Below are 12,685 nucleotides of genomic sequence, written 5' to 3'. Positions count from 1 at the left end.
AACAACAACAAACCCAACTACCACCAACAAAGATCTTGGCATGGCTCAGAGAGTAAAGGTGCTGTAAGCCCGAGGACTTACATGGTGGGAGGAAAGAATTGATTCCTGTTTGCAAGTAATTTCACTGCCAGCCTCCTGGCTAGGAGAGCATGGTGTCCTTTCCATGTCATGTCGTCTGCTTTTGTGGGTGTCCTGGTTGGCAAAGGAGGCAGCTTAGTTATGCCTAGCCCATGGTTCTTACCCCTAGAAGTTCATTAGAATCCCTTGGGGAATATTATTTGTGTTGAGATTTTTTTTTTTGGTTTTCTATTCTGTTTATTTTTCTTTTTTGACAGAGTCTCACTCTGTAGCTCAGGCTGCCCTCAAACACACTGAGCAGTGCAGGCTGACCTTGAACTCACAGTCCTCTTGCCTTAGTCTCCCAAGTGCTGGGATTAGAGAGAGGTGTGTGCCACCAGTGCCACTTTAAGCTCAATAGAGGCTTCCATCCTAACTTGAACCAATTGATTAGACTTCCTGGTGCTGGTGCCCAGGGAGATGATGTTTATAGGAGTCCCTGGTCAGAGCTGAAGGAACTTCCCCACCTCTGATAACGTCTGTGTGGACATCGAGGGGACCTCAGCTAAATGTATCTTTCAGCCTCCATGGGAAACAGTGAAAACTTCTCAAGCTTGTCAGTTTTTTGGAGTGCCAGGGAACTTTGATAATCTTCATCCTTGGGTCCCATCTCCAGATTCAGATATCATGGGCCTTGGTGTCACCTGGACATCTGTGACAGATACTGTAGGCAGGACTTTTCAAACTTGATGGACAATGAGGTCACTTGGAGGGTGTGTTACCACACATGTCCACTGCTAGCTTCTTCCTGTGTTCCTGGAGGAGGCATCAGTGTGGTTTCTTAATAGGTTCTCAGGGCTGCTGCTGCTGGTGTTAGGGATATAGCTTGGCAACCACAGCATTGAATAGCATGACTTTCTTCTTTTATTTATTTATTTAGACAGGGTCTCTCTATAAAGCCATCGCTGTCCTGAAACTAGCTATGTAGACCAGACTGGCCCAGAACTCACAAAGATCTGCCTGCTTCTGCTTCCCAAGTGCTGGGAAGTGTTCTAAAATATCTCCTGCTGGTTTGGAATTCCCCTTCTCTTCTACATTCTTCTGGGCACTACATTCATTCCTAGAGGCAGTGGCTCAGCCACCTTGAAGGAGTATTTATAATTTAAACAAGCCAACTGTGGCCCAAGGCCCTAGAGTCTAGGGGCCTGAGCAGTTGCCGTGCTTAGATCGTTATTGGGAAATCTGGCTCTAGATATGAGGATCACCCAGAGGACAGTCCCTTTTTTTGTCCAGCTCAAAACTGAGCTCTTGCCTTGCTTTCTTGTTTGTTTTCTTCCAGTGAAAAGGAATCTGCACTGTATTTCTCAGAGTATTACACCAAGCCCTACTGCCGGTGTGGCCCGTTCCTTGTGGGCCTCTTCCTGAGCATGTTCATGCATTCAGATCACCAAACAAACATTCTCAAGACGACGGTATGTTGTCCCTTTGCCTCCCTGTAAGGGCATCAGTCTTACTGGGATTGGTGTGGTCTCTTTGACCTGGCTCTTCCAAGCTAAGTGCAGACAGAGCCAGGTTGCTGCATTTGTTCCTGTGCTGCAGTGTGTTGTACATCCATGCTAAAGCATGAGGGGGACTTTTCTTACAGCCGAAGTCCAGTCCTCCTTCCTGAGCTAAAGGACCAAGAATCCAATTGCACTACGGGGGCACAACTGTTGTTCCTCCAAGGGACCTTCATTGGCCTTGGCTTTGTCATAGACAGTTCAGAGAAGAGGCTCCGGTTCCTTGGAAAATCTTGTATAACTCACAGCAACATCAGGAAATAGGATATTCTGGGAGTGGTGGGGCACACCTTTAATCCAAGTATTTGGGAGGCAGAGGCAGGCAGATCTCTGTGAATTAAAGGTCAACCTGTTCTACAGAGCAAGTTCAAGGACAGCCAGGGCTACAGAGAAACCCTCTTTTGAGAAACCAACCCTTCCCCTACCCCAAAGTTCTCCAAACCAAAACAACAAACTCCCCCAAAACAAATCAAAACAAAAAACCAAAGAAATCACTCCAACAAACAGGCATGCAAACAAAAAAGCTTCATCAGAACAAATGGCTATATAGAAGAGTGTATCTTTTAGATGTTAGCATTTTGATGTTCTGGAAATGAACCATCCAGCTGTAGAGTATAACATCAAAGAGACCCTTGACTACAGCCCAGATGACACGAGGCTTCAGGGAGAACAGGGTATTAGGAAAGGGGAGAAGGTAAGACAAAAAGGAAGCATTGGGAAAACCACGTCAAGGGCAGTGTCATGGTTGGGAGCTTGGTGCTGGGGATACAGACAGAGTGAGCCGGAGAAGCAAACTGGAATGTGGGGAGGAAAGAGGACTCCCGGTTCCTACTGAAGGAAGTCAGGCATGCAGTGGCTGCTAGGAATGAAACAGGGAGGAGCCTGTGAGCAGACCTGTAGGCAAAGGGCAAGGACAGCCTCAAGCTCAGGTGTGCTTCTTGAGGTTGCAGGCCTGCTGGCACTTAAAGAATTAACAAAGGGTGAGGGGCTAAGACTGACTTAGTTCAATCTAAAAGAGTAAAAAAAAAAAAAAAAAAAAAAAAAAAAAAAAAATCCCTGACAGCTTACTTTCCTTCCCTACAGCAAATGGAGGACAGGTAGTTGAGCTCCAAGTAGGTCTCAGAGACAAGGTGATAGACAAACTTCTTACTTCAGCCTGGTCATCATGGCAGCTTATGAGCTAGAGCACAGAGAAGCAAGAAAGCCTTGGAAGATAGGTCTGGGTCTGAAGAGATCAAGAGCTGTGGCGTAAATTCCAGGAATTAAACCAAGTCAGGCAATGGGACTTAACTCATCTGTTCTTGGAGCTGGAAGTTGCTCTCCTCTCACTTGTCAAGGTGCCTCTTCATGTCATTGAAGAATCCTTTTGATTAAGGGACAGAATGGGACATTAGGAGTGTAGTGAGTGTTGGAGAGGAAAGTTTCCTTCAAACTGATTTTGAACTGATTATATATGTGTGGGAAATGGTTTAAAAACAAAAACATTGTGAGAGTTCCTGAATGTCCTTCAGCCAGGCTGTGCATCAGGCACTGAGCCAGGAAACCATGGTGTATTATTATCATCCCTAAGAACTGACATTGTTCGACCCATAGACCTTAGCCAGTTTCCCTTGTACTGTGTGTGTGTGTGTGTGTGTGTGTGTGTGTGTGTGTGTGTGTAGTTCTGGGAATGACTGTCCTGTGTAGAGATCTGTATATATCACTACAATCAAGGAGCTGGGCTCTTCTGTCACCATGAGCCCTTAATCCCTCACCCCCATCCCTCCCTGCTGTAGGGAGACACCCTAGCCTCGCCCAATAGTCATGGGACAGGTGCCAGGTGGACCCGGGACTCGCCCATAAGGGCGTGGTGAAGGAAATCCGATGTGACGTAAGGGAGCTTTATAAGGGCTGCACCGGAAGACCCTAGCCCTTTTTTTCTGGTCACGCTTGTTGGGTTCCTGTAACCTCGCTCTGGTCTGCGTCTTGCCCTGGTGTTTTCTTGAATAAAGAGACTTCACCATCCCGGATCACAGTTCATCTTTGGCGCACGCTCCAACCCATATTCTTCACCCTGCTTTTCTCTGAATAGACTGAGGCTTATTAAAAACTAAATGTGTAAGAGTAGCTGAGTGACTATCAGGATGGGAAGGTGTCCAGAGGGAGGGGAGATGGGGTATGTGTGGATTAGCAGGGAGCAAACATGATCTAAGCATATTATATGTGTGTGTCAAAGTGTTCTAATGACAACTGAACATGCACAGTCAATTTGTCACTCAATAGGCTATTATTTTGTGCAATTACTTTTTGGTTTTTGAGATGGGGGTCTCTCTGTGTAGCCTAGCTGGCCTTGAACTCATAGTTCCCCTGCCAGCTCATCCCTTTATAGTCACACACACCCTTCACCCCCAGTGTTCCTAACCCCTGCCTATCACTAAACTGATCTTTTAGTGAAATCTGCAGTGATTGAGGTTCACATAGAGAGATCTAACGTGATAGAAATGGCACCAAAGAAGTGAGCATGTGCGAAAAGGTGCCCTGGTTCATGAACTGTGAACTGCCTCTTGTTCCCCTCAGGTGCAGGCCGTGCTGGGCTGGACTTTCTCTCTGCTGACACTGTTTGTAGTTGTTGCCCTGGCATACATAGTGGACGACACCTCTCCAACCTCTGCCATGGCTGCTGCCATCTATCAGGCCCTCCATCGAACCCTGTGGGCAGCTGCTGTGGGCTGGGTCATCTTTGCCTGTCAGGAAGGCTATGGAGGTAAGAGGGGGCCACTGGTTCTGCTCTTGGGCTCACACCCTATTCTAGAGGGTGACAAAGTTAAAAGACAAGGTGTGCATCCAGAGGTAGGGAGGATTAATTGATACCAATGGAGAAAGAGCACTTTATCTCTATCCTTGGGGTGAATAGCTCTCACACATTATTTTTATTTTTTGTGTTGGTTTATGAACTAAGTTATGTCCTAAAAGACAAGGTTTGGGTCCCTCCATGAAATAAGAGGTAGACCAGAACTCCGAAAAATAGTGAGAAAATGATGCAGTGTAGTAACAGAGGACAAGGTTCTGGTCACACCCACCTTAGGTCTCAGTTTCCATCTGAGAGGAGGAAGCCAAAGAATCACTAAGACCCCTTCCACAACAAGAGAGAATATCTTTGTGCCATTGGATTTTGGTGTGCAGAGGGGCATACAGATGAAGGACAAATATAGGAAGAAAGAAATCTTCTGACTAGAGAGAGATGGTCAAGACTCCTGACATTTTCCTCACTTTCTCTATTTGGCTTGAGGTAGGAATGAGGTAAAGAGATACCACCAAACATCACTCATGCACCATCCAGAAAAATCTGTTTCCAAACTTCCTGAATCTTTAAAGCCATGGAACAGAGCCTGGGCTTGGGGATGATGTGGGGATGGGCAGGACAGCCGTGTACTCTAGGGATATCATGGGATGAGTTCAGAATCAGGCTGTAGATGAAAAGAGCTCAGCTTCAGTCAACTTGGCAGGAACTCAAGGCTTAAAGAGAAAACAGGTGATCCCCACTTGCTGATTGAACACACATCTTCCAGGCCTCATGGACACAGTCACCAAAGGGACCCCAGGTGTTACCAGTGGTTGGGGGGGGGTGGTCTGACAATTTCCAGGTGTATTCACTTAATTGTGTAAATGTGTTTGCATATTTGTTTTGTGCTAGACAATGTTCTATATAGTTGGGATCTGGCAATAGATAAGAAAGAATTTTCCCCCTGCAAGGCATTGCAATTGAGTGGTGGCTAGGAGATGTCAAGAGACAGAATAGGGCTTTGAAGGGGCTGGAGAGATGACTCAGCAGTTAAGAGTGTTTGTTGCTGAAGTACCTAAGTTTGGTCCTAGCACCCATGTTTGGCAGCTCACAACCACCTTTAGCTCTAGCTGCAGGGGATCCAACATCTTCTTCTGGCCTCCAAGGGACACATGCATACATGCACATGCATGCATGCATGATTGCACACACACACACACACACACACACACACACACACCACACATTCACACACACACACACACACACACACACACACACACACACGCACGCATGCATGCATGCACACAAACTCATGTACACACATGCACACATAGGTACACATGCATACATGCACACAAATGCTCTTTTAAAAAGAGAGTGCCTACAATGTGTCAGGTAGCACCAGAGATAGGCTTGCAACTCTGTGACTCTGTAACTCTTCCCACCAGGTCTGGTGAAGCATGTGCTTTCTTGTGGCATCTGGCGTCTCCCGGCTACTATCAGTTACGCTTGCTACCTTGTGCATCCCATTGTGATCATTCTCTATAACGGGCTGCAGGAGACCCTTATTCACTATACTGACACCAATATGGTGAGCAAATGCCTGGCCTTTGGTCCTGTCTTAGCTCTACCACTCACTCTTCTTGAGCAGCAAAGCAAACCCGCTGGCTTTGTTAGGAACTGACTTGGTGCTGTTCTTGTCTAGAGTTGCTCTGCTCTCTGATTTAGCTGCAGGAAGTAGGGGGAGGACTTCAGTCTAGGGGAAACTGTTTTAATGTTTGGGACCGTTTATTCCCTGCTCTGCTTTGCTTCGTAGCATTGGGGCTGTATACTCTCAGATCCAGACATGGGGGAGCCAATGGATAAGCTGTTCACTGTGCCTTCTTTGTCCACAGTTCTATCTTCTCTCTGGACACTGTGTGCTGACCTTCCTCTGTGGGCTGGCCCTGACACTGCTCATTGAGCGGCCATGGCAGGAGCTGAAGTGGGGCCTGTGGGGACCAGAACCTGTTGGACTGTGAGCAATCCAACTGAAAGCCAAGAGAAAGACAGTCTACCTGTGGTTCTCGGAAGGAATGTGAATCTGATTTTGTGAACATTTATTGTGTACAATGTATTCAGATAACCTGTGTTCACTATACAAAGCAATTCTATCATGATTCTCTCTCTCTCTCTCTCTCTCTCTCTCTCTCTCTCTCTCTCTCTCTCTCTCCTCCCTCTCTCTCTCCCTCTTGGCTTGGACCTGATTTTCTCCATTGGTGACCATAGTGTTAAAGCATTAAAATGGAGGCCAAGCCCAAACCATAAAAAACCGTGAAGTCTCAGTCTTCTTCCTACATGACCTTAGCTTTGCTTGATTTGAAAACATAAGCAAAATGTAAGTTGAACTAGTTTTTATAAATTTGCGTATTAAATAAAAAACAAAAAATTAAACACAACCAATCAGAAGTAGACAAAAAACAAAACAAAACAAAACAAAAACCCCAAAACCTACCAACTTACACAATTAGGAGCTCTCCAATGGGAAGACACCAAATAAACAGCTGTGGAACTGTAACCAATCCCATTGGCTTGGCTTCCATGTCACCCTGATGAGTTCCCATGTGAAGGGCCTGGACCACACTGGGTTTGGAGCTGCCCAAGAACTATTATTAGTGTTTGCTCAAATAAACTCTAAAAATTTATTGTGTCTCAGTTGACATTTTAGCATTAGGCAGTTACCCAATGTAGTGCACATATCATAATTTGAATCCTAAAGCTCATGTGGTTTATACAGAAGGCTGTTATCGTCACCAAAGGTGTGTCACAGCAGCCTTGGGAAGCTGTAGTGGCCCCCATAATCTTCAGAGGCTACATTTCAGGAGTCCCCCAGTAGATGGCTGAAGCTGCAGACTATCAACCCCAGTAAGTCTGTTTTTCTGTATTCATATATATCTATGATAAAGTACAATTTGTAGATTAGGTGAAGAAAGAAAGAAACAATAATTGATAGTAACTCATAGTAGGATGATTATAATATACAGCAATATACTAATTCTATAGCTATGTAAGCAATACTTTGCAATAAATGTTTTGTGAATGCACCCCTCCTCTCTTGAAGAAAGTACTTTGTACTGTCTCTTTGGCTATCTGAATTGTCAGCATCATTACTCTTGGGCTTTGGGGCCATTATTAATTACAATCAGGATACCTAAACATAAACTCTATGACACAGAGGTTCCGATCTGCTCCTAAGTGGAAAACAGGGAGGCATTAATGGTTGAACCAAGGGGTGATTCATCTTCAGGGAGAATTTAGATAGAGACTTCATCACACAACTCAACATGGGGAGTGATTGAAAATGGGAAGTGTTTAACATGTTCAGACAATGGATAACTGTGAATAACTGAGCACTGGGAACACAAAACACCAGAGACAGTGGACTGTTGGCATATAAGTGCCAGGCAAAAATAGCCAAGAACGAAGGGACCTTGTGAATGGCTTCTGTCTCATCCTCCTCAGTTTCTATAAAGGAGTAGATACAGGAGATACTTGCAAAGTCAAATGGAGAATCTGGGTCCCAAGGTTCCCTGCGTGTATGCAACATGGCATTAACTGACGCCTAACATTTGTTTATACTGCAGCTGCCTTTGTTTATGTAATTATGGAAACATGAACTAAGGATTATGGGAAAAGCAAGCCAGTAAGTAAGATGGCCTCTGCATCTGCTCCTGTTTCCAGGTGTCTGTCTTAAATTCTGCCCTGAATTGCCTCTGGGATGGAGTGTGACCTGAGAGAATTGTAAGCTGAAATAAACCATTTCCTTCCTTAAAAAGCAAAAGAAACAAACAAGTCACAAAACAAAACACAAGGAGTGAGCTACAGGGTGCTCACATCTGTACATGTTCTCTGTTGTCTAGCAGATGTGTAAGGAAAACCATTGTCTGGTGGGAGGAGTAAAAACACCAAACCCTCTGATAAGACACATGATGGCTAAGGTTGGCCTTTCCCAAGCACTGTAGGGGCCAAAGTGTAGCTTCCTGAGACCTGTTTCCTTCTGACCTGTTGGCAGAATTTGGCCTGCACCAGGGAAAAGTCCAGCTACATATGGGCATTTCATTCTCCTCTGTGTTACTGCTGCCAAATTGTCTTTTAGGCAATGCTGACCTTCAGCAAGTTCCTTGAGTGCCCCCTGGTGGCTTCATTGGCTTCTGAACCCTCAAGCTTTTTCTTTTTTAAATTTCTATTTATTTTACCTTTTGTTTGGGTGGGGGTAGGGTGGGGCTGGGGATTCCCCTTGCCAACTCCTCTCATGTCCCTTTCATTCCCGATCAACTTCATGACCTCATCTTTAATTGCTTTTATTACAAATATACACAAACACACACACACACATACAACCTGCTAAGACTATTTACTGTTACTTGTATGTGTATGTTTTTAGGGCTGGCCACTGGGATTGGATAGTCTATCAAGGGGCTAGTCCCCGGGGATGACTGAGTCTCCTTTTCTCGGCAGCCCTTAATTGCCTGTTGCTCTTCATCTAGGGGTGGGGCTTTGTGAGATTTTCCCAGTCACGATGGAATGTCAGCAGACGGTCACTGTGGAGGTCTTGTTTAGGTGACCATATTTAATGGGTGAGATTTAATGGGTGCAGCTTTCCTATGTAGAAGATGCTATCTTGCAGCAGAGGTCCCGTGAACCTTTTAACTTAATACGGCTGCACAGGAGCACTGGAGAGCTGAGGGCATAGATGGGGTGACTGCCAATGTGGCTGGACTCCATTGGGAAATGACTGATCTGCCAACATGTTCTGCAGCTTAACAACCAATTGCTTCTAGTTGTGTAAGGCTCTAGACACAGGACCCACGAGGACAGATTTCTAGTGAGTAACACAGCCTTGCAAGACCTTTATAATAATAATAATAAAATACCCTCCCTGTTATTGTCCTTCCATAAATATAAGGGAGGAATAAAGAAACTTAATTTTGATTCTGTCTCTATTTGAAAATACAAAATTTATAGAATGTTTGAAGTTATTTTAATCCTGAACCAACTATGTTAAAGAATATGATATTTATGAGACAATTAAAAATTTGATAATCAGTAGGCATTTGATGATATTGAGGGCAATAATGGTATTGTGGTTATATTTATTTTAAAAGCCTTTATTTTTTAGACACATATTGAGATATTTATGGATAAAATTATATAATAAATCTGATTTCTGCCTCCCAAATACTACTGGAAAGAATTGGCATAGAGGACAGACCATCAGCTAGATGGGTTGTCTATCTGGTTTTTGGAGCTGACCAGTGGGTTTATGGGACTTCATTATACATTTTCTCCCATCTTAGACGTGTTTGAAACTCACGAAGTAATGAGAAAACAAATTTGTAGGAATAGCAATTTCAAGGTGGAGGGTCAGTGTTTGAGTGCTTCCATCAATTCTTCTAGACCCCCTCTTTTCTCCTCCCTCATACTTGATCGTCCTGGGAGGTTCCAGCTCACCCATCCATAACTGTCTGTCCTGTTTTCCTTTCCTATGGAGATATATCTTTCCCTCTTCACCCCTTACTCTTTACCTTAACCTCTGTGGTTATACCAATTGTAGCTTAGTTATCATTGACCTAACAGCTAATATCCACATATAAGTGAATACAAACCATATTTGTGTTTTGGGGCTGGGTTACATCGCTCAGGATGATTTTTTTTATAGTTTCATCCATTTACCTGACAATTTCATGATTTTGTTTTTTAATAGCTGAGTAGTATTCCATTGTGTAAACATACCACATTTCCTTTATCCATCCATCTGTGCCGCAATTGCATGGCTGAACAAGTGTGTCTCTGTGGTGGGATGAATTATGCTTGGTATATGACTAAGATTAGTTTAGCTGGATCTTGGAGTAGATGGTTTCCCATCTCCCTGAGAAACCCCCACACTAATTTCCAGAGTAGCCGTACAAGTTCACAGTCCCACCAAGTGATGATTTCCCCTTATTTCACATCCTCTCCAGTAAGAGCTGTAACTTGTTTTGTTGATCTTGGCCATTCTGACAGGTGTAAGATTTCCATTTTCCTGATGACTAAGAATATTGAATATTTGTTTAAGTGTTTCTCAGCCATTTGTGTTTCCTCTTTTGAAAATCCTGTTTAGATTTGTAACCCATTTTTAATTGAGTTATTTGTTTTCTTGATAACTAGTTTTTTGAGTTCTTTATCTATTTTGGATATTACCCCTCTATTAGCTGTATAGTTGGCAACATATTTTCCCATTGTGTAGCCTACTGCTCTGTTTAAATGAGGATGTCCTTTGTCATGCAGGAGTTTTTCAATTTCTTGAGGTCCCATTTATTAATTGTTGATCTTAGAGCCTGTGCTAACAATGTTCTGTTCAGGAAGTTGTCTCCTGTACCAATGAGTTAAAGGCTATTCCCCATTTTCTCTTTGATCAGGTTTGGTGTAACTGGTTTTATGTTGAGATTTTTGATGCATTTGAAGCTGAATTTTATACAGAGCGGTATGGACCTATTTAGATTCTTCTACATGTAGCCATCAAGTTTGACCAGAACAATCCATTGAAAATGCTGTCTTCTTTCCAGTGTGTATTTATGACTTCTTTATAAAAAATCATGCGTCCATAGGTAGATGTGTGGATTTATGTCTATTGATCAGTGTGTCCATTTTGATGCCAATACCATGCTGTGTTTATTACTATAGCTCTGCAGAACAACTTGAAATCAGGTATAGTGATACCTCCAGCATTTCTTTTATCGTTCAGATTTGTTTTAGCTATTCTGGGTTTTTTGTTTTTCTGTATGAAGCTGAAATGTGTCCTTTCAAGATTTTGAAAAATTGTGTTGGAATATTGATGGGGATCGCATTTAACTTGTTAGGTTGTTTTTTATATGATGATTATTTTCACTATACTAATTAACAAGCATGGGAGATCTTTCCATGTTCTGGTATCTTCTTCAATGTCTTAAAGTTTGCATCACACAAGTTTTTCACTTGCTTGATTAGAGTTACCCCAAGATATTTTATTTTTTGAGGTTATTTTTTAGTAACTATGTTGGAGGAGCTGCAGTTAGTAGTGGAGCTTATGGAATACAACCCTCTAGATAGCAAAGCTATGATGGTTGTTAGTATTTAGGCATTTGTACTGGCCTGCCTTTGGAGTTCTGACAAGATACACCCTCAGCTGCTGCCACTAAGAGCACCTGTGCCTATTCAATATATTTCCTTTTGAAAGGGCCCTGCCCACCTCCCATCTCTCTGTGTCTCTGTCTCTGTCTGTCTCTTTCTTTCTGCCTCTTTTTCCTCTTTCCCACTGCTCCTGTCCCAGGAGGCAGGTCTCCTTCCCCCTACTTCCCCCCTTTTACAATCCTTTTCCCTAAAAAAAAAAAAAAAAAAAAAAAAAAAAAAAAAAAAAAAAAAACCTCCTCAAGAACTCTGTTGCTTGGCGACTTTCTCTCTCGAGCAGCTTTTTAAAAAATTACAACAATGGTTACATCCTCGAGAGGCAAAGCCCTGTGGGGGATTGTCTCCAGAATGCCCTTTGCTTCTGTTGTACTTTCTCCTACTTGGTGCTGTTGTGTTCCTACAGTATTTGGCATAGTGTGATCATTATGTGAAAGGATCCCGCTGTACCAAGTACAGTGTGATTGTTTCATGGGAAAATCCCACTCCCCACTGAGCAATTTACTTGCAGATCATAATGAAGATGATCAATGATTTAATTGAACTTTCTGAGTCAGCCTAAAAGATACAGGTGGCTAAGACAGTTAGTGAAGATGATTAGGAAAATGGCTTAGGTTAATCTGTCAATTGCTCCAATAAGAAACACACACACACACACACACACACACACACACACACACGCGCGCGCACGCACGCACGCACGCACACATGATCGCACGCAAAAATAAGCTAGAAGTCACCGTCCCCTTTGTTAGATGTGAGATTTGCAGAGAATGGAAAATAAGAATAAGGAAGTTTCTTCTGACTGGAAAAACAGGCTGATGATCAAAGAAAGCAATTATGTTGCTACACCCAAGGTTAGGTCTGAGTTCCTTCCTCCGTCATATAACTTAACAGAATTAATCACAGGTTTAGGTGTGCACCTTGAAAAACAAAGTTGTGAAAGGAAATTAAATGACCCAATGTGTGTAAAGAAAAAATAGATGGTTAGCTGACCACTTGAGTAAGGTTTTGAAGAGTAAAGACAGGATAGAAGTCTGCTACACCGAAACCTCAAATAGGAGTCTGACAGTGCAAAAGGAACTGCTTTAAATATACATGACTCGCTTAAAACTTTGTTAAT

The 12,685-nt window shown here is 43.2% G+C and overlaps 1 protein-coding gene across 1 annotated transcript in view; it reads left to right on the top strand.

Moving 5' to 3' along the window:
• Positions 1-7,391, top strand: part of LOC100769987 (O-acyltransferase like protein) — a 54,524-nt gene extending 47,133 nt beyond the window's left edge. The window contains exons 12-15 of the mRNA XM_027402717.2: positions 1,397-1,529; positions 4,173-4,359; positions 5,829-5,971; positions 6,276-7,391. Of these exons, the coding sequence (XP_027258518.1) occupies positions 1,397-1,529; positions 4,173-4,359; positions 5,829-5,971; positions 6,276-6,401 (589 nt within the window). The 3' untranslated portion in view covers positions 6,402-7,391. The remainder of the gene's footprint in view (positions 1-1,396; positions 1,530-4,172; positions 4,360-5,828; positions 5,972-6,275) is intronic.
• The last annotated feature ends 5,294 nt before the right edge of the window (positions 7,392-12,685 follow it).

Source organism: Cricetulus griseus, chromosome 2 (assembly GCF_003668045.3).
Source record: "Cricetulus griseus strain 17A/GY chromosome 2, alternate assembly CriGri-PICRH-1.0, whole genome shotgun sequence".
NCBI lineage: Eukaryota > Metazoa > Chordata > Mammalia > Rodentia > Cricetidae > Cricetulus > Cricetulus griseus.
Note: the sequence above shows the minus strand (reverse complement) of the source record. Positions and strands in the feature narration are given on the sequence as shown.